General features: G+C 41.2%; 3 protein-coding genes across 4 annotated transcripts in view; 1 reads left to right on the top strand and 2 right to left on the bottom strand.

Moving 5' to 3' along the window:
• il11ra (interleukin 11 receptor, alpha) overlaps positions 1-6277 on the top strand; it is a 42161-nt gene extending 35884 nt beyond the window's left edge. The window contains exons 10-12 of the mRNA XM_054757139.1: positions 1082-1184; positions 1282-1361; positions 2600-6277. Coding sequence (XP_054613114.1) covers positions 1082-1184; positions 1282-1360 — 182 coding nt within the window. The 3' untranslated portion in view covers position 1361; positions 2600-6277. The remainder of the gene's footprint in view (positions 1-1081; positions 1185-1281; positions 1362-2599) is intronic.
• A 28-nt stretch (positions 6278-6305) lies between these two features.
• Positions 6306-9186, bottom strand: tmem267 (transmembrane protein 267). Its single transcript, XM_054757140.1, has 3 exons — positions 9103-9186; positions 8234-8683; positions 6306-8164 (listed from the first exon to the last, which is right to left on the bottom strand). The coding sequence occupies exons 2-3, from the start codon at positions 8627-8629 to the stop codon at positions 7829-7831; spliced, it is 732 nt and encodes a 243-aa protein (XP_054613115.1). The 5' UTR covers positions 8630-8683; positions 9103-9186; the 3' UTR covers positions 6306-7828.
• A 6467-nt stretch (positions 9187-15653) lies between these two features.
• The window catches only part of cntfr (ciliary neurotrophic factor receptor), a 267316-nt gene continuing 256784 nt past the window's right edge, over positions 15654-26185 (bottom strand). Inside the window, exons 10-11 of one of the 2 annotated variants that reach the window (XM_054757802.1) lie at positions 17786-17912; positions 15654-15804 (exon numbers count right to left, since the gene is read on the bottom strand). In XM_054757802.1, coding sequence (XP_054613777.1) covers position 15804; positions 17786-17912 — 128 coding nt within the window. In that variant the 3' untranslated portion in view covers positions 15654-15803. Of the gene's footprint in view, positions 15805-17784; positions 17913-26185 lie in introns of those variants that run through there. The other variant, XM_054757803.1, reaches the window with a different exon arrangement.

The following is a 26185-nucleotide window of genomic DNA, read 5'->3' as shown; positions in this document are numbered from 1 at the left end:
AAGGCAGAAGCAGCATTCTAATGTAGACTCTACATTCACCACCAGGTGCCAGTAATTGTGTGGTGAGACAAGCAACAGGTGATCGCCAGGACAGGCTTTTATTGCAGGTTTAAATGATCTCACAACAGCCACAATAATAAAAAGATAATAATCATAATAGTAACACGGGCTACTGTTGGGCCATAACTCACAACAAGCTAAAACTCAACTCTGAACCTCCGACATCACTTCCTGTCCTCCATACATTTGTCTGCCCGCCACTAAGGTCCCCTAGGGAACACATTTACTGTGACACAGACGAGCAGGAGTTTTATTTTTGTCTTAAATCGCTTCTTTACTCTTATGATGTCTTTTATATTGGGTAATACGAGGGTAAAGCCATTTCAAGCAGCCATTACAATACATTGATGAGACAATAGCCACCGCAGGAAGTACGCAGTCCAGGAAAAAAACTGCTAACGTGTGAGTCTGTTATCTTCTTTGTGTGTAATATTTCTTATTTTCTCTGGTAATTTGTACTATATTGGGTAATAGGAGTGTAAAGGTGTATTATATGGGTCTTATTTCATGTTTAGAGGGCTCTAATAATGTTAAAAAAACACATATTTAGAAGTTTGTAAACAGGTTTTCTCTGCCATAACTGTGAAAATATTCCATTTATCAATATTGAATCCTGCTTTGCTGAATGTCTGGAACCAATGAACCACGATAGACGAGGGACGACTGTAAATGGAAGTTCTTCTACAGAAAAAAGTAGTGTGCAGTTCCATGGAAGTGCACCTACTCAACACGAGCTTTCATATGTGAACACGCACTGGTGATGCAGCTTACAAAGAAGACAGATGCACTCTCTTCTCCAGCAGCTGTCAACCAGATGTGTTCCCATTGTGCGTCCTCAGTCAGTCGGCATCAATCACTTTCATTCCACAATGTTTTTCTTTTTTCAAATGTGACTTTGACTTGCATTTTGAAGTAGTTTGGAGGCGTTTCCTCCCTCGGTGTTGTAGATGGTAGTACTGTATAAACTTGTAGTCTTCCACCAGCTTGTGCTGTTCTTACAATTTTCCCTTTTCCCTTTTAGATCCAGGTGGTCAAGATGACGGTAATTTGGGTTTGGTGATTTTGCTGGTTTTGTTTGCCGTGGTTATCATCGCCACCGTCCTTTCCCTCATCTTCTTGTTGTGGTAAGACACACCCACTTGCGGTCCACGTCCACTAACAGCCCTATTGAAGTGACTTTCTCTTTGAGGTGATTAATTATAGTGTTGTTGTTTTTTCTAGGGTAAGACAGAGGCAGCGTGAACATGTGACCAAACAGGAACTCACTTCAATGGTCAAGATGAAGTCCATGCCAGTTTGATGTGAGACAAACCCTCTTACTCTTTTCCTAGATTTTCATGTCACAGTGGAATCTCAAAGTCAAAGTCACTCCTCAAAATAGTTGAGTCTAGTGAGAATCAACGGACGTGTCTTTCCCCGGGTACGCCGCTTCCTCCCACCTTTCAAAAAAACGTGCATGTTGGGTTAATTGGCGACTCTTGAATTGTCCATAGGTATGAATGGGAGTGTTAAAGTAGTTTGTCTATAGGTGCCCTTCCATTGGCTGGCGTCCAGTCCAGGGTGTACCCCGCCTCCTACCTGAAGTCAGCTGGGATAGGCTCCTGCCTATCCCAGCGGCCCTAACGAGGATTAAAGCACCAGAGAAAATGAATGAATGAGTGAATGAATAATCCCTTGTGTATCGCGGTTAATTGGTTCCAGACCCGCCCGCGATAAGTGAATTTCAGCTAAGTAGGATTCCTTTTTTACAAATGGAATATGTTCGCAGTTACAGCATAGAAAACCTGGTCACTGTTTTCTAAATACGGTTTTTAACATTATTAGAGCCCTCTAGACATGCCATAACACTCATATTTCCCAATATCGAAGACGCAATAACATAAAATAAGACATATTTGGCATAAATAAGCCTTTTGTGACTATTGTGTGTTGCTGTAAATGTGTTCCAATGCCAGGCGAGCTGAGTGGATAATGCCAATCGTGTTTTTTTCAGCAGGAAAGACTTATTTTCATAGCCATTTTTTAAAATAACTATAAAGTTTTATCGACTTGATTTTTTGAGTGAGTGAGATGTGTTTTCTGCAGGAAAAAAAACGGCCTTTTTCCAAAGAAGAAAAAATGTTTGCGCGCGGGCTTTCTGCACGAATAAGCAATATTTCACCTCTTCTTCTTCGCTCGCGTGTCGTGAATATGTCCAATTCCCACTCGTGTGGTTTTGCATCTCCTCAGCTTTGCCCCGTTTTGGGAGATAGTTGTGGATGGCACACATGGCCTCTGTGGTGAAGCTAATTATAAACGGAAAGGGCACGCTTGCTTATGCTAAATCCCTTTGCAAAGTCAATAATAACGACCATTAAATGCTACATTTCAGCGAAACCAGTCCATGTGTCGCTGTAAACAACAAACAGACACACATTACAGGCCTGTAAATATGTCTTCATGTGACTTGTCCACTCTGTTATTCACATCTGGTAGCGCTTACTGATAGAGTGCATGAATGTTTTAATGTGGCCTCCTCCCTCCCGCTCTCTCTCCGCAGGTTGATTTCAAACATCGTCTCCTCCTCCAGCCTGTTGTAGGGCTCTACTAAAAAGTCGGCCATTATGACAGCACGCTGACTTCCCATATTCAAGTGCAGACATTGCCTCTTTTCTCATACCCCTCATGCTATTTGGATGTCATGCACGTCACACTGTCGCATCACTCTGAGGCGGCACAGGAAGGCAGCTGAGAACAAGCAGGCAACTCGAGTCCTCCAGACGCCATGTATTAGTCTGATTTGTTTGGGGTTTTTTTGGTTGCATGGTATATGTTTTGTTTTAGTTTAGTTTTTTGGGTGATGTTCCTTTTTGTGATACCTCTTCCTGATCATCCATCCACTGAAGGGGTGCAAGTGCACGACACAGGCAGGGTGAAAGAGAGGGACAAAGCCGAGGAAAGCCTGTTCACACACCACCAGCGTTAGAAGAACAGAGATGAAGTAGGAAAACAACATCAGTTTGTGCGACGCTGCTGCATAGTTCACGCAGAAACAAACCCAACAATGTTGTCAATAATATTCCCGAAATACTGTTTGGAAGTGTAGTCCAGGTGCACTTCTTGTCATCAATATGGAGACATCCTGCGCTTAAATAGCATTTTGGTCCTGTCGACTGAGGATGCATTGTATTAGCATCGATACTATTCGATACTAGAACTCCGTTTGCTTAAATATGCAACCACGCCAAGAGAATGTCAGCAAATGTAGCTAGAAGAATATCAGTGAACACACACAGGCGCTCAGCCTGACGCGTTCACGGCTACACAGACAGCCGGACAACACAGAACTCGTAGCATCGCACACAACTTCCAGGTCGATGGATTATCATTATTGATGATTTCACACCAGGCGTGAATGAACTCCCAAGTCTCTACCTGCAAGCATCATATTGCAGCCACCTGAAAGTTTTGTGTAGGGTTTGCGAGGTCCGACTGTTTTGTGTGGCCGTGAATGCGTCGGGCGGAGTGTGTGTGTGTGTGTGTGTGTGTGTGCGCGTGCGTGCGTGCAGCACGAGTGTGGACAACGACTGCATTGCATGTGTGGAGACAGTTATGTTTGCTGGTGCTCTTTTGGGTATATCTGCTGATATTCTTCTATCTACATTTGCTGATGTTCTTCCAGCTACGTTTGCTGATGTTCTTCTAGCTACGTTTGCTGATGTTCTTCTAGCTACGTTCGCTGATGTTCTTCCCGCTACATTTGCTGATATTCTTCTATCTAAGTTTGCTGATATTGTTCTAGCTACGTTCGCTGATGTTCTTCCAGCTACGTTTGCTGATATTCTTCTAGCTACGTTTGCTGATATTCTTCCAGCTACGTTTGCTGATGCTCTTTTGGCTACGTTGACTGATATTCTCCAAGCTACGTTTGCTGACAACATTAAAGCACAGACGTGGATGGACATGGATCGGAAATCCATCCCGGCGATTTTGGAAATTTCCGATATGCCAATTACGCTGGAATCAGAACCCAATACCTACTGCTATTGGCAACAGCCATATTTTGCTCTTGCACCCTCCCGTTTTAATAGTTCAGTTTTAACTTTCATTATTTTTTTTTAAAAACAAATAATGGATAACTTGGAATTTTTTTTTTTAAATGTTCTCATATTTTCACACTCAAATGTTGGCAGGTATGAAACCCAAGAGGGGTGTTCCAGTGCAGTCGGTATTATACACTACTTTCAATGGCATTATGGTATCAGAGCGAGATGAAAGGATCTCAGATGTTTGTAGAATGCACCGATGGCCCTTAAGAGGCTCCACCCCCTTGCTTATTGTGGGTGTGTCTTCTGCCCACGGCGGTGCGCCGGGTTTGTGCTGTAGAACCCTAATTGCTTTAAGGATACCGTAGGTGATCCTCTAAGTTTGACTGCAGCAGAACGCTGATCATCAAAGCTCCCCTTTAGGAAATAATCGAAAGCGTCTGCCTCAGAGTCAAGCTGAAATCCGCTGATCATCAAAGTTTCCCCTTTAGTAACTAATCCAATGAATTCGCTTCAGAGTCAAGCTGCAGGACGCTGATCGTCAAAGTTCCCGCTTCATTGAATGCACCTGCTGCAGAGTCAAGCTGTAGTAAAATGATAATGGCTGAAGAAGTTCATAAGAGGTTGAAGACATGCAGAAGGATCACAGTTGTCAAGTCAGCCATCAGTGACAACACAAAAAAGGATGACGTATTTGCAATTTGTACCGTTTCCTGTATTAAATTCTCTTAGAACGCGATGAAAGCAGCTTGCAACTCGTAGCTAACTTCGACACGGGGTTCTTTTTACGTACGGGCGCTGACCGTAAGCACCCTTTGTGCACCGTTATTAAGGTTCTTCAGTGAGTCACCACAGCCCCATTTCAATCAACGTTTCCAGGAACCTTTATTATTTTTAACCAGGTGAAATGATCTGGTTTGCGTTTCCATCGGACCGCTAACTTCCTGAAAATTATGTTCAGATCAGACCCCTCGGAAGCACCTGGGAGTCTGAAAAGACCCTCGCTGAGCCGTGTTTTTTTTTCTTTTTTTAAAACCGGATACATGCCAAGATTTATTTTGAAATTCCAGGTAAATAAAAAAAGGGGAGCAGGTGGTCGGGTCAGTTCCAATCGCTTGTTTTACCAGGCCTCGTTGTGACCATGTGGTCTGACAAGATAGTGGTTGCCATGGTGGCCTCTCTCTATCTCGCCTGCCTTTTGCAAACAGTGACGTCTGGGCTGGTCAGTGCTCGTGAAAAACCCCAAAATACCTCAGTTTTTATCTGTTGTAGTATTTCTGTGTTCTTTAATTCTCCTCTTCCGTTGATGACGTGTCCGAAGCTGTGCGGTCACGGACGATCCATGGACGGAAGTCGCCGACTGCATCGGGCACGAGTTTGACGACCGTATGTTCTCTCAAGCTATCTCGACACGTAATGCACAGATCCAGTTGAAGCTTTGTTTTGCCGAGTATTTTGTATCACACTTATTCTTTGTACATAGCCTTTTTTGGGATAGCACAGGTTAACGCCCTCTTGTGTTTGAGTTTATGGTAATTGGGATGCGCTTCACGGAAAAGCACGGAACCGTTCACACTGTTTGGTTACGAGGAAAAGCCGTTTTGTAAATTCAGATGGCGGCGTCAAAGAATGTTCGGATAATCTGGACGTACACGTTCCCAACGCTGTGTGTTTGTGTTGTCCTCCCCAGTTATATGAAGCTCTGTTATTTGTTGTTCAGTTTCTCATTTGTTCCAGTGTGGAATACAAAGTACCACCACGCACCTTTTACAACCGTGTGTTTGCCCTTATATAGTTAAATACTGATATGAGTATATTTTTGTAGCTTTTACTAAGTTGTTTTAGTCAGCTGAACTCAATTTGGTATATTCAGATAACATAAAAAATAAGGAATATTTATTTCCTTTACTTTATAAGGATACTTTTTTGTAACGCAAGTACATTTTTCTCTGGGCAAAGTGCAGTATTAGTAACTGTCCATCATGTCATGTGAGCCTTTTCCTCTGCAGTATGTGATGCCAGACGGTGCCTGTTGGGTTTTTACACCCAGGCATCCATCCTCAGATGTACATAGTCTGTGTCCTTTTGTTTGTTTTTAGCTTCATGTGTTTGCCAGATATCACCATAAGCTGTTCTTCCCTTCCTGCCCTTGTACGTTTCTGTAACATAATAAATACTATTTTATCACACAAGCAGTTTTCAAGCACTCTCTTCAAGGCATCACACTTTATTCGTTCAGGGTGTTTATTAGTGCATTATATTACATTTACACATCATGTGTTACGAATACAAGTCAGCTTTGCCTTTAAAAAAAATTACAAAGTTAAAGCAAATTGAAAGAGTGAATTAAAAATGTACAAAATAACCGTCTTCCATCCAGGGGTTTCAATCAGGTTGAATGGTAACATATATAGAGCTGCAACAATGAATCGGTGATTCATGGGTCATCTAATTATGGACTATTTTGGTATTGAATTAATAGTTTTTTCTCGTAAAAATGTAAATATCTAATTTCATCCTCAAATGTGACTATTTTTAAATTGATCCATGAAAGCAGACTTATCTTTGTGTGTTAGGCAAAACAACATATTCGCACATAACTCGATTCATCGACCCAAGCTCTCACAAAATAATCGGTAGTTGCAGCCCTGCACACATTCATATACTGTATATACAAGTACTCTTAACCGATGTACAGCGCATGTAACCAGTGAATACAAGTCAATATACTTCCTTTCATAAAGCGCCTTTCTACAAAGAAATCTAGGTTATTAATTCTCCTTTATACATTCACACACGCACTAATATACTTGGGAAACCGGTAGAAAGGCGCTTTATGAAAGCAAGTGCATTCACAGCGCAGCCTTGACCCATCCAACATGGCGGCGACGTTGACGTATCGCAGCAGTGGACAATCCCACAACTGCAGCTCGTGTTAGTAGCCATTTTTATGCTTGAAAATGCTTAATTTAGGGCAATAAATAAAATGTTTACATATGTGTTGTTTTTAAACTAATAACAGACCGTAAGTCAACCACGAAACAACAATCATTCATTCATTGGTTTTTGGAAAAACGCAATATTTTAAAAAGCACGTTATGGAAAAATGACTAGCTTCCCTTTGGTTCCTTGTCGCCATCTGCTGGACAAATATTGTCATGGCTGTTGTCACATGTGGCACAAAGCATTCAAGCTTTATTTTAGGCATCGAATAAAAGCGGGTGTTTGACGGAACCATAAAAGTTCAATTACAACAAAAGCAATGACATTCAAACACTAAATGTCTTTTTTACGCTAACCACTGCCACAGTACTCACAGTGTGACAAAACGTTACCAAAGTCCAACGTTCAATTTGAAGATTCTTAGCTCAGTAGCACTCTTACACAATAAATAACAGAATTTTGTTAAATAACTGTCAAAATATATGAAACATTCCCAGTTTCTTGGTTCCCTTTGTGCATTACTCCTGTTAAATATTCCAACACACGGTCCTTTAAGGCCGGAAAAATAAAATTGTCCTGTAGAAGCAGAGAGGGGAAGCTATGAAGTGTAGCTAAAAGTGATGTTCTCCTGAATCAATATTGCTGGCAGAGTGAAAGACAAGTTTTAGGTAGGAAAATAAAGAGCTCCGTTCCAAAGGTTGTGAAGAAACAACACCCGTGATTGGCACTCTTTTGTGTCTCGATGGACAGACTATGTCACCATTCATTTGTCGCATCAGCAGACCAAGACGGCGTGGCCGCTACACATCAATAGCGACTCCGTGTTTGGTGGAGATGACGTCTCTGGTACCCGTCAGGTACATGAGCACCGAGCACAGGTGAGGAAGCGTCGCCGTGGTGCTGACGTACAGCCAGTAGGGAAGCGGGGCCGTGTTGCCTAAAGGACACACCCACAAGCCGTGGCGCACGGCGTCCCGTACGTGGTGCGTGGCCATGGAAATGAAGAGCATCCAGGGCAAGGAGCACCAAGCGTCCTTCAGGCGTCCGAGCCACATGAGGAAGCGGAGGGAGAGGCACAGGACGGGGATGAGGGAGGAGCAGTGGAGAGGAGGACGCTGAGGGAGCGAGACGGCGGCCTGGAGAAGGAAAGAGAGCGGATTTTTAAAAATAAGACTTTTTAACAAATGCGGGTGTGGTAAAAGCACCTTCAGTGACAGCGACCCAGCCATGTAGAAGTGATCCACGTCGATGATTGACGCCAGAAGACCGGCCAACAGAACCTCGTAGATGTCACTCTTCTTCCTCAGCCCGATGACCACGGCCCAGGACCACAGCCCCACCAGGGCGTGGGTGGCATTGTCCAGGACAGCACGCAGCCACAGGTGATGTTGGATGAGCGGCAGCTGGAGGGCGTGGTCCGCCACCACGCAGAACACGCCCAGGCCGGCTGACGCCAGCAGAGAGGCGGAGCTGAAGGTCTGCAGGAGGGCCTGAGCCTTCTCCGTCTCCACCGCCAGGTTGAGAGGAACGGGGGCGCCCTCTCCCTGAAGGCCGACCCCCAGCAGTGGGGAGGAGTCCAGCTTGGAGTAGAACCCTTGCATGTTGATGGATGGCTGGGTGGTGGCGGGGTGAAGGGTCAGCAAGACTCAGGTTGACTGCACACATCCATAAAAATGACATGCACATGCGTCATGGCCAACTATGCAAATGAGATGATGACGTCATTAGCTTATACGCCGTCTTCCTGTTCAATTACGTTACCGAAAAAAACCGACAGCGGGAACACGTCTTGTGGCTACGTTGTCATCCTTCGTCATTTATAAATAAATGTCATAATTCATATAAGATTCATTCATTAGCATCTTCCGAACTGACAGCTAGCTCGGAGCTAGCATGCCAAAGACCAACTGAAGGATGCCGCTTTGTGTAGGAGGATAGCGGCCGTACCGATTTGCTAACACCGAATCCATTAAACCATTAAACCACATTTCTAACTAAAGCATTAATACTAAATACTTTACCATTATTTTCATTACACAGAAGCTAATACTGTAATAATAATCACAATACTCACCCCATCGTTCTGTACGACTCTGCACTGTCGTCCAGCTGAAAAAAAAAAAAAACAGTACTTCTTTTACTGTGAAGCGGCGGTCGGTTTGCAGCTCACTGTGGCTCATTACTGCCCCCAGGCGGATTACAGTGTGAATTGCTCAAAAATGTCATTTAGTAGATTTCACATACTAAAATACCTATAACGGTAATGTTTTTACATATTTTTTGATTAATGTTGTCTCGTGCTATATGTACAATTAAAAATAAGCCACGAAAGTGAGTTATTTTTTCAGACAGCTCACTGGTGGTTTTGTAGTGGTTGATGGACGAATGAAATAAATGAACTTTTCAAATATATTCTAATTTATTGCATGGACCTCCATGCAAACGAATTTCAACATGTCACTTTTCACTTGCCTTTCCTTTCAAGTGTCACCTGGCCAAATTGGGGCCCTTAGCAGAATTTTATTTGGACGTCCCCTCCCCTGCAGCTGTGGTCACCGCATCTCGAGGACCTAACTGACCCATTAAAAGCTATTTTTATACTACATAGATAAATGGCTACTTTATTAATCTCCAAAAGAAAAGACTTCCATTCATTCATTCCATCCATTTTGTCGTCAGTAGGGTCGTGGGTTTATGCTGGAGCCTATCCCAGTTGACTTGGGCCACCATGGAATAGTTATTTGACTTGAACCGGAATTTAGTCACATGCATGTTTGGGAGTACCGTCGTCCCTCCGTTAATTACTTCCAGACTCAACGGCGATACGTGAATTTCTGCAAAGTCGTATTATTATTATTATTATTATTATTATTATTATTATTATTATTGGAGCCCTGTAGACATGAAATAACACCCCTATAGTCACCTTTGCAGTCCTATTAGTCAATATATTAGACATAATCAGAGAAAATCAGACATATTAGACATAAATGAGGTAACATAGACTCACACATTAGCAGTTCCTTGTTTTTTTTCTGAATGGTGTACTTCCTGTGGTGGCTATTGCCTCATTGATGTATTGTAATGGCGGCTTTGAATGGCTTGGGGTTAGGGTAGGGTTAAGGGTTAGGGGTTAGAGTTCCAAAAACACACCATCAGTGGGGTAAAACTAAGCAAGAATTCTTCCTTCTCATTCTGCTGCGTGCCTGCAATCATTGTGGCAACATCAGCCTTTCTTTGATGCCTGGCGCTGACTTGGTGCTTCTTTGCCTCACGGCATCGATGCACGTCCTGTTCACAGGGTTGCCCCCCCCCAATGGATTGTGGGGGCTTTACAGCTCACGCCTGTTCTGCTCTCAGTGAGGGTTGTTGTTATTTTTATTACTTGTATTATTATTCAAGGAGGTGAATCTTTTTATCTGAAAATGAACAAACACATTTTTAAAAAGAAGTTTGCAAAAAGGCCGCACGGTGGCCTGGTGGTTAGCATGTTGCCCACACGGTCAGGAGATCGCTCCCACATGCTCGGTTAACTGGCGACTCTTGTTATCCATAGGCATGAATGTGAGTGAATGGTTGTTTGTCTGTATGTGCCCTGTGATTGGCTGGCGACCTGTCCAGGGTGGACCCCGCCTCTCGCCCAAAGTCAGCTGCGATAGGCTCCAGCATACCCGCGACCCTAATGAGGAAGATTCATAGAAGATGAATGAATGAAAGTTTGGTGCCGGTGCAGTAGTTGGGTTTCATTTTCAGCACCACGGACAGCGCATATAGCGCTTCTCTCTGCTACCCTCTTGTGGACAGATGTCATAAAACAGCTTTCATTTAATTTTCCCTTGCACTTCATTGCCTTCACTTATGTATAAATATAATATAATATGATATGTTATGATATAATATGATATAATATGATATAATATGATAAACAGTAGAGGCAGTCTTCCACTTTGCTGCTGCACAATTGAGATTGAAGGAGGTCATTCATCTATCAGTGAAAGGTCAAAGTAGTCATTACAGCAGAGCAAGGTTGTCAGGCTTTGTTATGTGATGGCATTGCCCCCCCCCACCACCACCAACACACACACACACACACACACACACACACTAGATCTTAGAGGTTAATGCGGCTCACATCACGGTCGCAGACAAAGAGCGTGGCTGAACATTTCAAGTGCCGTTGAATTAAAGCTGTGTCCAAATATGGGGTGAAGAGTTCAACTGTGCTCGCTTCTTCCTGTGCTTGTAATGAGAAGTAGGGCAGCAAAAATGTCGGTGCCTTGGTCACGGAGATAGCCATAGCAGTAAAAGCGGGGCGAACGAAGGCAAAAAGGGAGGGATAATGAATGTTGCGCGCACACACACACACACACACACACACGCACACACACACACATACACACACACACACACACGCACGCACACACACACACTGAGAACTCCAGCTGACAGGTGTTAGATGGTGTATTGATCTGTCCTCCGTCTCCGTATTGGCCTGGCGCAACTAGTCAGAATAAGGAAAGAAAGAGGATTTAAAGAGACAGACACAAGTCAAGAGGGACCAATAAGTGAGCTTTGCTGCAGATTTTTCTGTCAAATCCAACCTGGGCGACAAATGATCACCAGCTGGAGTCTATCCCAGCTGATTTTGGGTGTGGCCAGTCCATGGCCGGGCACATACAGCACGTACTGTACATGGGAACATGACATATCTGGAGAGTTGAGTCTAACCCAGCAATCCAAGCCTGAAACTGAGACTGAAACTAACCTCAAAGGTAGGATTTGTTTTTTAATGCAACTATTTTAACCACTCGTGCATGACTTCTTTTGGAACACAGTGGATCCAAACTGCCCAAAAAAGTGGTCCAAAACCGACAATATGATTCAAAAGTGGACATAAAAAGGTTTTAAATCCGCAAGTGTTTTGCTTTTTCTTTGACTTTCTTTGTGCCGGTGACAAAAAGCTCGACGACAACCGCGGATGTTTCGATCTATCGGCCACCGATTTCCGTGAAACAGGCGTGATGGGCATACGCTGATAAATGCCTTTCAAAGCCTACAGCAAAAAATGACCCCACGTGGGTGCTGTGCCACGCAGGGAGGGGCAGCATTGGGAGGGGACGCACTTGTATAAAACATCAAAGGCTTCAGCTACGCACACTTGTTGGCGTTTGACTTCTCTCGCATCTTTGTTGACACGCTTTGCTGAGCTGTCGCTGGAGTCTTGCGCCTCTTCTGGTATTCATTCATTTTGTTTTTAAAACAAACAAGCGTTGCGTTGAGTTCCGAGCTCGTTTTCGTCCCGCGGGGAAGCTACAAGTATCACGTGCTAACTTTTTCAAGTGTCACTGAACAATTTTGCTCTCTTGTTGCCATGATACTATTATTATACCATAATAATACTATTATACCAATTAATAAATCATCATGTTTTGAATACGGCTCATTATTAGACAAAAAATACATACATTTAAGAAAATTTGACATATTTTTGGCCTGTCGTCATCTCTCATAATAATCCCAAAATGAACTAAAATTTAAATATAAAGCATTCAGAAGATGCTATGTTGTATTCGACACTGGTCACTAGGTGTCAGTAATGCAACAGGCACAATAATCCCTGTCCGCCTCCCACTCAGGTCCTCAAGCACCAGAACACATTTGCAGCAACGCACACAAGCACGAGTCTCATTTATGTCTTAAATGTCTTTCTCTTTTCTTTCTCTAATTGTAAAGGTGATTATAGGGGTGTTATTTCATGTCCGGAGGGCTCTAATAATGTTAAAAACCATATTAAGAAGGGCGTGGACAGCTTTTCTATGCTCTAACTGTGGAAATATTCCATTTCTAAAGAAGTAATTGTACTTCTTAAAGGAAATTCACTTATCACAGTCGGGTCTGAAACCAACTGACAGCGATAAACGAGGGATTACTGTATAGCAGTTTTAGCAGGGTCACCCAGGCCATATTGGGGACCTACGTCCTCAGGCCGCCATTACAAAATGATGAGTCCCATTGAAATCTCTCTTTGTAGAATGTGACTTGAACCTGAATTTCGTTAGATGCATGATTTGGATAGAAGGCAAATACTCAACTCAATAAACATCAGCAGAGTGAGAGGTGCGATGGAACCGACAATCTCTGCCTTAAAAGGCAGCAACTGTACCATTACACCAGGGGTGTCTAATCCCAGTGAGGGCCACGCGGTGAAAAATGAAAGGATGCAGCTTTGCCACTTTGATATTTAGTAAAGCAGCACAAGCGGTTATGCTAACAAGTTAGATCCATTTTCTAACTTTTTCAACTTAAAAAAAAATAATCCTCGTAAATTTTCTTCCCATAATATTAGGACTTTATTCCCATAATATTATAACAAAATTTACAAAAATGACAACTTTATTTTATTGTGTTTCTCACAATATTTCGACTGCATGCTACTAAAAAGACAGGATCTTTTCCTCATCACATTACAAGTTTATGCTTTTTGCTTTCTTGTTAGGATACAACATTTTTCGACTTAAATTTTATAAAATAACAGCAGTTTTTTTTCCCATTTCTGCAGTCCCCCCCCAACTATTTCAACTTTTCCTTGTAAACTTTCTTCTCACATTTATGACTTTCTTCCCATGATATTTGGACTTTATAACTTTTTCCCCAACCCAATTTTCCAGAAATGACAACTTTATTTGTTTTGTTTGTTTCTCACAATATTAGGACTTTTAAGAAAACAAACATTTCTTAACATTTCAACTTTATGCTAGTAACATGACGTTATTTTTCCTCGTAATATTACGACTTTATTCCCGTAAAATGACAACTTTTTCTTGTTACATTACAACTTCTTTCTCATGATATTCTGACTTTATTTTTGTAAAATTACTTCTGCCTTTTTCCAATGTTTTCTGCTGGGTTTTTTGTTTTTCTTGTGAAAATATCTGTTTCGAATATGCTGCGCTTTGGACGCCCCTGCCTTACACCATCGACCGCTGTGGCAACGTCACATCACTCGTGTCGTCTTTTTCTCTTCTCCCTCGGGGGTTGACTTGGTGCCATGTGCCTCATGACGGGCATGCGCGTCTTTTGCGCATTTGCTGAACACGCGGCCCCTTTGCGCAACATTTATTTAGTTTTGCTTCTTGAATGTTAAAAATCGTACTTGTAAACCTGTATATTTCAAGCTTTTCTGGCGACGGTTTGATGTGAAAACCAATAAATTGTACAATTCCTGCAGTTCTTTTTCTTTTGATCAGCAAGGAACAGCAACAGGAGGACAAGGTTGGTGAAATGAGACCCAGTGCGTCGTCGTTCATTGTGAAATGGTCACATTTAATGGTTGAAACCTGTCATTGTATATACAGCTATAAAAAAGACCCCAGGTACAGGTTACGACATTCTACTGCTAATACATACATTATTATTATTATTATCATTATTATTATTATTAAATAATAAACTTTGTCTTCAATGTTAAAGTTACATATCATAGTTTACAAAATAGGATCAGAGAATTAAGCCGTTATGAATGTCTGATTTGACAAAAAAGCCAGAAAAAAACAACTAAATTCCTCTATGTTTTTTTTGTTGTTGTGAGTATTTGTCCATAAAATATATAGAAAAACCAAAATAATAACAATAAAACACATCAGTACTCATTTGAATAACATAATACCAACAGGTCTTGGCTATTGAAAACTGCAAGAAGACATTTTCTACGTTTGTGAAGGCGTCAGAAAGCAAAAAGTGATGTTTTTGTTATTTTCACAGACATCAATGCCTCAAAAAGAAACAAAACAAAACAAAGAAAAAAACAAAACCAGCCTCGTCTTGGTCAAAAGTCCAAACAGATAGTTGGGCAGTTTTAGACTTTATTACATATATAGATATACTTCTTTTTGTACAATCCAAGTCCTTCTTGGCTGTCGCTGAATACAAAGCAAAGAGTGGAAATAAGGCAGACTTATTGAAAGGGTTACGTCCTGTTTAGTTGGTGGCGAGATGCAGACTTTCCAGTGGCGCGGATTATAGCCTATTTTCCCACTTCTTTGTTTACAAAAAGGAAGGCTAAAGCTGCAGGGTTCCTCATGGAACACAATTTTCAAAGCCTTTTCCAATCCATGATTTTAACCAAGCGGACCGTTTTTCTGCGCGGGGGGGGGGTGTCGTTGAGTCTTTGGCATGACTGTTTAGCTGTATGGGGGGGCACCGTGACAAACACATGCACACATGCTTGAATTTGTGTGTGTGTGTGTGTGTGTGTGTGTGTGTGTGAGAATGCCGCTGTGTTGTCACAGAAAAGAATCACTTGAAAATCAGTGAAATCTGAAACAACAACAACAAAAAAGTCCGAAAAGGGAATCAATGCCGTTGGCAGCCAAACAAATCAGTCAGTCGTGGCTCGTTAAAGAAGCCAGCAGGTTCTCTCAGACGACGACTGTTTGTAAACGCTGCTCCTATGCTTGCTACTGGTGAAAATGACCACGCCAAGGCCCAAAAAACAACAAAAAAACAGCAAAAAGCTCCTCTGGAGAACACCTATGTCACCGTTAATTGAAAATGCTCCATGAGGGCATGGGGGGGGGGGGGGGGGGGGGGGGGGGGGGGGGGGGGGGGGGGGGGCATAGTCCAAGTCATCTTGGGGAGGAAGTGTGTGATGAACAGAAATGATCAATGCACTGTATCCTGGGAACATGTGCAAAAGAGAATAACAAAGATCCAGCCTCCTCCTCCTCCTCCTCCTCCTCCTCATCTTCCTCTCCTTCTGGCAACAAGACGGTTGCATCTGCAAAAAAAGAAGAGAAAACGTTGAACCACAAACTGCTAGTTTTGTACGACGGGGTGTTGGGGCCACATTGACCCCAAAAATATCTGAGATTTCGAGAATAAAAGTCGTAAACTTACAAGAATAAAAGAATAACACATTTTGCTGTTTGTTATGAGGAGTGATTTTTTTTTACTTTCCCAACCTAATTTACGAGAATAAAAGTCGTACATTTACATGAAAAAAAGCTGTAAATTGACAAGAATAAAAGCTGTAAATTTACAAGAATAAAAGTCGGGAGTTTACAAGAATAAAAGTCCTAAACTGACAAGAATAAAAGTCAGAAATTTAGGAGAACAAAAGAATAATCCAGTTTCTTGTAAGTGATTTTATTACTTTCCCAACCTAATTTACGAGAATAAAAGTTGTACATTTAGGAGAAAAACGGTTGTAAATTTTCACGAATAAAAGTCGTACATTCACTCGAAAAAAAGTTGTATATTTACGAGAAAAAAGTCATAAATTTACGAGAACAAAAGAATATTAGTTTCTTGTTTTTTGCGATAAGTGAAATTTTTTTTACTTTCCGAACCTAATTTACAAAAATAACAGTCGTACATTTACGAGAAAAAAAGTTGTAAATTTACAAGAATAAAAGTCGTAAATTTATGAGAATAAAAAGAATTATACAGTTTCTTGTTTGTTGTGATGAGTGATTTTTTTTTTAAACTTTTTTAATTTATGACAATAAAAGTCGTACATTTGCGAGAAAAAATATTGTAAATTTACAAGAATAAAAGTTGTACATTTTTGAGCATAAAAATCCACTGCAAGATGACAATCTTTCCTCGCAATATTATGACTTTATTCTTGTAAAATTATGACTTTTTCCCCGTAAGATTACAATTTATCTTCCTAATATGATGCCTTTATTCTCATAAAATTGTAACTTTTTTTCCCCATAAAATTATTTTTTTTCCTTTATAATATTATGACTTTATTCTCTTAAAATGATGACTTTCTACTGTAAGATGACATTTTTTCCTAGTAATATTATGACTTTATTCGTGTAAAATTATGACTTTTTTCCCCACAAATTACAAATTTTCCTCGTAATATTGTGACTTTATTCTCATAAAACTATGACTTTTTTTTCCTTGTAAGATGAAATGTTTTTCTTCGTAATATTATGACTTTATTCTTGTAAAATTATGATTTTTTTTCCCCATAAGATGACAATTTTTTCCTCAAAACGAACTATTATTATTATTATTATTATTATTATTATTATTATTATTATTCTCCTAATATTTCCATTTTATTCTCATAAAATTCTGTCAGTTTTTTGTATTTTTAGAATGCGCCGTGAGCCAATTAAAACAACTTTTGAACCCCCCCCCCGACATAAACACTGAACCACAACTGTGCACTTCGATCAGCAACGCAAATCTAACCTGGTGTTTGTCAAAAGTGCGACTTCATTCCGGTCACAGCACAACTTTATTCTCCCCACATTACTTGTATGAGTTAAGAGCTGCTCGTCACTGTCTCGCTTTGGTTCACACTGAATACCAAAAGGCGGGAAAACAACAAAGGCATTTGCGTCTTGCATGTCTGTACTTAGCAGTCATTGCTCAACACGCGCATCTTGAAAAAGGACGCCCACCCTTACAGCCCCATTTATGGTGTAAAAGCCGTGAAAGAAATGAAACGGGACAGCTTTAGATTGGATTTTACTTCAGTCGCTTCAGGGGGGGGTTTCGCTGCGGCAAAATAAAAAAATAATCATAATGAAGCGCTCCCTCCTCTGCTGGGTCGTAAAACAAACTCGGCCAATCTCTCTAACTGCGCTCTCGCCGCCGATAGACATGCGTCGCCTCGCTGATATGTGACTGAAGGGCTGAGTCCGTAATCTATTGAAATACGAGGGGGTCTCCACTCATTACGTTGGTGTGTGTGTGTGTGTGTGTGTGTGCGTGTGTGTGTGTGTGTTTGTACTCACTACATGAACAGCAGCAGCATCCCCAGCAGCAGAGGTGAGAAGAAGGTGAGCAGCCTGCCAGCCCTCCCCACCGGAGGTTCGGCCTTCTGTGGCGCGTTGGACGACGGTATGGGCGAGGTCTTAGTCTCTGTGGGGGAAACACACCGCACCATTTTAATCCGTTTTATCCCCCTAATTCACCTGAAATCACTCGCCCCCCCGCCCCGGCCCCGCTCCCCGAGGGTCTCGACATCCAAAACATTTTTTTTTGACGAATGGAAGCGCTCGTGATGGCGGGAAGACACAAATAGAAAGGAAAATGCATTGCAGAGGAAAATCAATTCTAATCTGCAAGCGCAGTCAATACAAGACTTGTTGAGGCGGTTATGAAGAGAACTGGACAAGAAAAATCATCTTGGTTGGGAGGCGGCCCAGAAAGCACAAGAACCACTAGAGTGGGACCTCCAATGTCCAATGCCTCTAAGGTTGGACTATTTCCAATTACGGCTGTCAAAAGTAGTGAAAGCTAACTTATGAGCAGGAAAGGCACGAGCGTTGAAGCTGAAGAGGCGAGGCTGCGCTGAAACGGCGTGGAAATGTGCCAAAATTGTAAACGTATGTATGAATGACACCTAGCATGATAGCACTAAGTGTTTAGATAATTCTCTACGTATGAAAAGGGCTAAAATGTTCTATGCTAAATTTTGCATGCTAACAATGCTAACATGCAAAGGTTAGCATTCAACACCCAGCATGGTAGAGCTAAGTGTCTGTGTGTGTTAATATTTATGAAAATGTCAAAATAATGTTACTAAGCTAATAATATCATGCTAGCACTAACAACTTAACACCTGACATGCTAGCATTAAGTGTTTTGACTCATGAAAAGGTTAAAATGTTCAATGCTAATGTTTGCATGCTAACAATGCTAACATGCGAACATTAGCATTCAACACCCAGCATGGTAGAGCTAAGTGTCTCTTTGTGTTAATATCTATGAAAATGTAAAAAAATAAAATAAAATTTTACAATGCTAATATCACCATGCTAGCAGTAACATGCTAACGCCTGCCATGATAAGCATTAAGTCTTTCTACTCATGAAAACAGCCAAAATGCTACTACACTAATGTTAGCATGTTAACAATGCTAACATTAGCATTATAAACCAAGCATGGTAGCACTAGGTTTCTATCAGTGTTAACACTAATGAAAATGGCTAATATGCTACGATGCTAACGCGAATAAAAGAATGTTTACTATGCTAACGTGAACATTCTAACCCAAACCACCTAATGGTGGAGGTTTGAAAAATGGCCTATTCATTTTCAATGGATTTTCAATTTTTGGATTTTTGGAAAATCTGGGAACTTTTTGGAAAAATCTGAAATTTTCACATACTATTCCCAAATGAGGTGAACGATTTGATGTTTGAATGGTGTGAATCAGTTGAACAACAAAGGAGCTAGAAGACAAAAAAACCCAGCAAAACAGTTCCTGAATCTCTTCTTCTTCTTCTAACCCTTCTTCACTCACATATTGGCTCGAAACAAGCATCACTGCCCTCTGCTGCATGCATCCTGAATTACAGGTATGCCTACACCGCATGGCGCAGAGCAAAACTGTTTGCGAAATAAAATTTTCCCAAATGATTTGAGCATTCTGTCTCAGACGCGGTCCGAGCCCTAAACCCTAACCCTAAACCCTAACCCTAACCCTAACCCTAATCCTAACTCTAACCCTAAACCTAAACCCTAACCCTAAACGTAAACCCTAACCCTAACCCTAAACCCTACACCCTAACCCTAAACCCTAATCCTATCCCTAATCCTAACCCTAAACCCTAACTCTAACCCAACCCTAACCCTAACCCTAACCCCTAACCCTAATCCTAACTCTTACCCTAACACCTAACCCTAAACCTAACCCTAAACCCTAACCCAAACCCTAACCATAAACCCTAAACTCTAAACCCTAACCGTAACCCTAACCCAACCCTAACCCTAAACCCTAACCCTAACCCTAAACCTAAACCCTAACCCTAAACGTAAACCCTAACCCTAACACCTAACCCTAAACCTAATCCTAAACCCTAACCCAAACCCTAACCATAAACCCTAAACTCTAAACCCTAAACCCTAACCGTAACCCTAACCCAACCCTAACCCTAAACCCTAACCCTAACCCTAAACCTAACCCTAATCCTAACTCTTACCCTAACACCTAACCCTAAACCTAACCCTAAACCCTAACCCAAACCCTAACCATAAACCCTAAACCCTAACCGTAACCCTAACCCAACCCTAACCCTAAACCCTAACCCTAACCCTAACCCCTAACCCTAAACCCTAACCCTAATCCTAACTCTTACCCTAACACCTAACCCTAAACCTAACCCTAAACCCTAAACCCTAACCCAAACCCTAAACCCTAACCCTAAACCCTAACCCTAAACCCTAAACCTTAATCCTAAACCCTGAACCTTAACCCTAACCCTAAACCCTAAACCTTAATCCTAAACCCTGAACCTTAATCCTAAACCCTAAACCTTAATCCTAAACCCTAACCCTAACCCTAATTAAACTAAAATTCTCCATTCAAATGGGAAAAATGTGTCGTAAAATGCGGAATTGTAGAAAATTTGTGAAAAATCTGAAGAGTTTCAAACTTGCAAAAACTCGCTGGATCCTTCAACACCAAAGACTTTTTGGTGTTTTTTGGAGTGAATCGTGACCAAAATCGACTGCAAATATCATGAAAAGCTAAAAAGGAAGCGTAAAAGTCACTGAAATCTTGTCATTTCGGCATCATTTTGAGTGCAATATTTTCTGCCGCAAGCATCACAGCAGACAAAATAATAACACAAATAATTTTGGGGGGGTGAAGGGGGAACGGAAATAGAATATAATTTCTCCCTCCCTCCAATTAATGAGTGTCACGGAGCACTGCGGAGTCAGGAGATGGCGGCGGGAAGCAGCCAGGTGTGAAATGGGGAGCGCTAAAGAGAGCGAGAGCGACTCTTACAAAATAAACTTCCTGCCGGCAGCAAAGCTCTTTTGAAAATGAAAAAAAAGAAGAAGATGCGACGATAACGAGATGGCTGCTACGGCGCACACACGGATGCAACACGCCGGTGAGGGGAGGAGCGCTCACGTCGATGACGTGCAGGAAATCAGTCTTGAGGAGAAAAAGTCAGAAGAGAAGAAAAGTGAGAGATTCACAAAGCGCGCATGCAAGAAGAAATAAACGAGGACGGCTTTAATCCGCTGCATTTATGGGGACAATAAGCCCCAAAATCACAGTGGGGGATCTGCAATTATCCTGAGCCTCTTAGTGAGCCTTTTTCAATCTGAAATTATGTTCATCTGTCACACAGTTGGGCAAATAAGATGACGTTGAGTTGCCGCTCGGGCAACACTTGTCAGTCAGGGCGAACGCTGTGCACAACGAGGGTGCGGCTGTTATTGCTTTGCACTCCAACACAATTTAAACTGCACTTTTGGGGGGGGACCTTTGCCCATCAGCCATAATCCTCATGTGAAACATCCTGATAGCATCTAACACTGACAGTATTTTGCCATATTTCGGTCCTTTTAAGCGTTAGCTCTCATCTCATTCAGCCTCTTTGTAGCTGCTAGCTACTCTATGCTACTCTATGCTACTCTGTGCTCCGTGAGCCAGCATGCGCTAACATGAATGACCGCAAAAAGCGAATGCCACAGCCAGAGTGCGAGAATGTTTCCGTTTGAAACAGAATGGACATGGTGAGCGCATGAACACCGGACAGTTTTCTCACCTGGGATAAAAAAAGAAAAACACAGATGGAGGTGCTCGGGCAGCGGAGCCTTCGTCCCGACCGGCGTTGGTTCGACGAATATAAACTGTTTGTAAACTAAAACGGTGCGTGCCCTCAAAGTAGACAGAAACATACATACAGGCAACTCCTGTGTCACGCTAACGCGGGTACACTGGCGGACACTATACTTGAGTGCCACCTAGTGGTCCAAATGTGAATGACACCTCTCCACTACAATGAATGGAAAAAAACAGTCTGAAAAATATCGAATACGGATGATAATTTGTAGCGCAATTATTGACCAGCAAAATGTTATCGTGACAGGCATAGACTAGAAAGGAACGCTACACCTGGCGTTAACGTTTCCAAAAACCTTGAAGTGAACAATGTTAATCACAACTAATGACTCATTTTGGAGGTCTTTTCAGAGGGCTCGCAGGCTTTAGAAGTGTTTCCAGTGACGTGCATCCTTAGCTGCCTCTTTTTGTCTGTTTTTATATCACAGGATCTTTCCTGTGCATCCAATTGTTAAATTCCATTTTTAGACCGTGCTGCAGGCCGAAAAAAACACAGCCGCGGGCCGGAAATGGCCCCCGGGCCGCACTTTGGACACCCGTGGTATATACAGTATATCCATATCCTGGTAATGTGGATATGAAATTCCAAACTTGTGTGACCCTGGGAGTGTACTTTGTGTTTGCAAAATCATTTTGTGTCATTTTTCTGTGAATAATGCGTGACAAACAGCCATATTTCCATAACAGCACGCAGTAGGTTGCATATTTCCTTCAGGTTTAAAGGGTATACTTTTGCGAGCAGGCTGCTATTCATCTGCAAATGGCGGCAGACACAAAGTATCAGACGCCGTCCGCTTTCTGACAGGGTGAAGCACGGCGGCCGCCCGTGACGTTTGAAAGCCTCGGCCGAACGGCTTTCCACATTAATGGCACGCGGCCGCTGAGCGATGGTGCCATCGCCGAGGATGAGATTTCATCTGTCTGTCAGCGCGCCATCCTTTTCGATGTGAAATGAGAAGCAGAGCATGCACGCGCTCGGGCGCACCGCGGCGCCAGCGTCATCGTGAGGCACGAGGCTGGCGTACTGTTTCAAGCGTAAACGGGAGAAAACAAACTGAAGAATGCAAATAAAAGAAAAAGTTGGGTTTTAGAGCGTTTCGGGGCAGAAAAGACGAAAAGGAAACGACGGTAGCGCCACAGGAAGTCCTTTTGTTAGCCACCGGGCTCTGCAGTCAGGAAATATTGTTTTTTTTCTTCACTGCCCGTGTTTCCATTTTTACTGTTGATTTTCAATTTGACTCGTTTGTCATTTTTTTCATAACACTGTGGCTTTAGTCCCATAATATTTGGATTTTATTGTCAATTTTTTATTCCCAACCAAATTGTCCAAAAATTCTAATATTGCGGAAATTGTTGTGAAAATGAGATTTTTGTCCTCATAGTATTACAACACTATGCTCGTAATTCTTGTTGTAATAATATAATCCATCTTTTTATGTTAATATCATTACGCTGTTTTAATACTTCTACGTTATTCTCAGAAAAGTACTGCTCCTTTTGCCATTTTTGCTGTTGCTGTTTTTCAATTTTACAAACATTCCAACCATCTTCTTGTCGTTTTTTTCGTGACACGGTGGCTTTGGTCCTTTTTCCAAACCAAATTCTCCAAAAATAGTAATTTTATTTTTTTGTTTTGTTACTCGTATTGCAAAATTTACTGCACAAATTATTGTGAAAATTACATTTTTTTCCTCATAGATAAGCTTTTAAATCGTTTTTTAACATTTGTTTCATTACTTTATTATAATATTTCTATTTTATTCTTGCTAAAGTTAGCATCTTAGCATTTAAACAATTTTTATATGTATAAACTTACATTGGTGTTAGCATGCTAACAGCCAGCATATTAGCATTGATAGCATGTCATTTTTATAGGTATGAACTTATATAAATATTAATTGCTATCATGCTAGGTTTTAGCATGCTTACAGATAACATGCTAGCACTGTTAACACATTAGCATCTTAGCCTTTTTGCCATATTTTCAGGTATTACATTACACAGATGCTTAGCACGCTGGCATGCGCTATCATGCTAGGTGCTAGCATGCTAACAGTCAGCATGCTAGCTAGAGCATTTAAGTCCTGCGTCAGCTCGTCAGGGTTTGGGCGCGGGATTGGCCAGCATGGCCAGCATTCCCACGCAATTTCTCCCGAATAATTATTATTTTTAATTCATTTAATTACTTTATTTTTTATTCATTATTATTATTATTATTCCTGTAATAATATGATTAATAATAATAAAATGCCACATTTTTCACCACACAAAAACATTAATAATATAATAACAAGAATAATTTGGTGCAATAAAAGCATTCCCTGATATTTTATTGATATCACCCGCACGGACTTAATCGATCATCTGAAACGTAACAGTTGTAAAGAGGCCGTAGAAGGATGTGGAGTCGGTAATAACGCGCAAAATGGTGATCGATACACGAGAGCGTATAAAAAAAAGGGAGCGTGAGGAGAGAGGAGGGAGTTGAGAGCAGCATCAGCTGGGAGGAGGAGAAGAAGAAGCATGAGGAGAATCCTGATGACCTCTTCGTCTTCTCCAGGGAACACCAGTGGTCACACAATGTTCCCAATGTGTGCGTGTGGGGGTGCGTGCGTGTGTGTGTGTGTGTGTGTGTGTGTGTGTGTGCGTGAGACACAGAGAGCGAGCGAGCCAGCGAGATCATATGCTGATGTGTGTGTTTGCACGTGTGGGGGTGTTACAGAAGGCCACCTTGTGTGTCCCTGCGGTTTAGGACGTGTTGTGTGCGTTTCCCAACATGTGACGCTGCAGCGCCGCTCGAACCTGCAGCGTCAAGTGCTTGTGGTGACCAACAGGGGGCATCATTACACCGTAAAACCGCTGGGACCGCCGCGCAAAGAGGACAGCTTTTCAGAAGTGGTCTGCTGTAATCTTGCCTTCTCTGGAAATGAAATTCTACCCCTAAGTTGTCTGAGCTCTTAACAGTCCCAGTAAAACTTCTCTTGTGTGTTTCCAACAACCAAGTTCAAGCACGCCTCAGCGAGGCCTGAAAAGCGGAAAAGCAGAAAGAATCGTTCTGCTCAGAACGAGCGCATTTTTGAAAAGCCATGCCGGCATTGACGGGTGGCAATAAAAAGCAGGCTGTGAATGGGAAATCTTGTAAGAGATTGAATGGGAACATTTTTGTGGGATTTCAGAGGAAATGATGTCCTTGCTAATTTATGGTGGCTGCGCTGCTCAGTTAACGTGAAGAGCGGAATGAAATCAATAAAGCTGAAGGTCGTAAACTCAACCATTTGCTCTTTACCACATTTCCGACCCTGGACTTTGTCTGAATTCCCATTTAGAAGTTGTTGTTTTCATACTTCCATTCCATTCTACTTGTGAACCATAGCAGGGGTGTCCAAACGTATTCCAGCGAGGGACGCATCGCGAAAAATGAAAGGATGCAAGGACCGCTTTGATATTTTGCAAAGCCACACACGTAAAAATGCTAACGCCTTCTAGAAAGAAATGCCTTTCAGATTTGAGCTACGAGCCTTTTACTCCTACGAACTTCTGTATTTGCTTTTTCTCCCCCAATTTTGCTGTTTTTTTTAAATTTTCAAAATATTTTTCCTAAAGCTTTCTTTAATAATCCTCATCCATTTTTTTCTCCCTGATTTTATGACTTTTTCGCCATAATATTGTAACTTTTACTCACAGCTAATTTCACAACAAATTGCAACTTTAATTTGCTTTGCTTCTTTCTCATAATATTATGAGTTTTAAAAAATAAAATATATTTCTTAAGTATTTTACATCTATGCTACTAAAATGGTCGTAATTTATTCTTGTAAAATTGCGGCTTTTTTTTCCTCATCAGAATAAATCCTGTTAATATTTTGACTTTACTCTGGTGAAATTACATTTCTTTGTTTTGTTTTTTTTACATTTTCCAACCATTTCAACTTTCCTTTTGTAAATTTTCTTCTCGTAATTCTAACTTTCTTGCTGTAATATTTTGACTTTACTCCCAGAAGATTTTAACATTTTCCACAACCTAATTTTCTAAAAATTACAACTTCATTTGTTTTTTTGTCCGTAATTTTACAACTTAAAGACTTTCTTTATCAACATCTACTAAAATAATGTTATTTTTCCTCATTTTATTATTCTCGTAAAAAAAAAATTCTCTTAATATTTTGACTTTATTATTTAGTTCTTATTTTATTTCTTATTAATTTCTTTTTTAAAATTTTCCAACCATTTGTAATGACGTCTTTATTCCCGTAATACTTGGAGTTTATTCCCATATTTGAACGTTTGCTGCAACCTAATTTTCCAAAAATTGCAATTTTATTTGTTGTTTTGTTTATTTTTCAGAATATTCCAACTTTCTTTAATATTCAACTTGAAGCTACTAAAATGACATTATTTTTCCTCATATTATTTCGACGTTACTCTCGTAAAAATCACGACTTATTTTGGTTAATCGCCACTTTTTTTCTTCGGATTCTGACTTCATTTTGTAAAATGACTGCTGATATTTCCATATTTGGTGTTTTTTTTTAGATTTGTTGTTAAATGA

Source organism: Dunckerocampus dactyliophorus, chromosome 17 (assembly GCF_027744805.1).
Source record: "Dunckerocampus dactyliophorus isolate RoL2022-P2 chromosome 17, RoL_Ddac_1.1, whole genome shotgun sequence".
In the NCBI taxonomy this organism is placed as follows: Eukaryota; Metazoa; Chordata; class Actinopteri; order Syngnathiformes; family Syngnathidae; genus Dunckerocampus; species Dunckerocampus dactyliophorus.
This window is presented reverse-complemented; position numbering and strand designations above follow the sequence as displayed.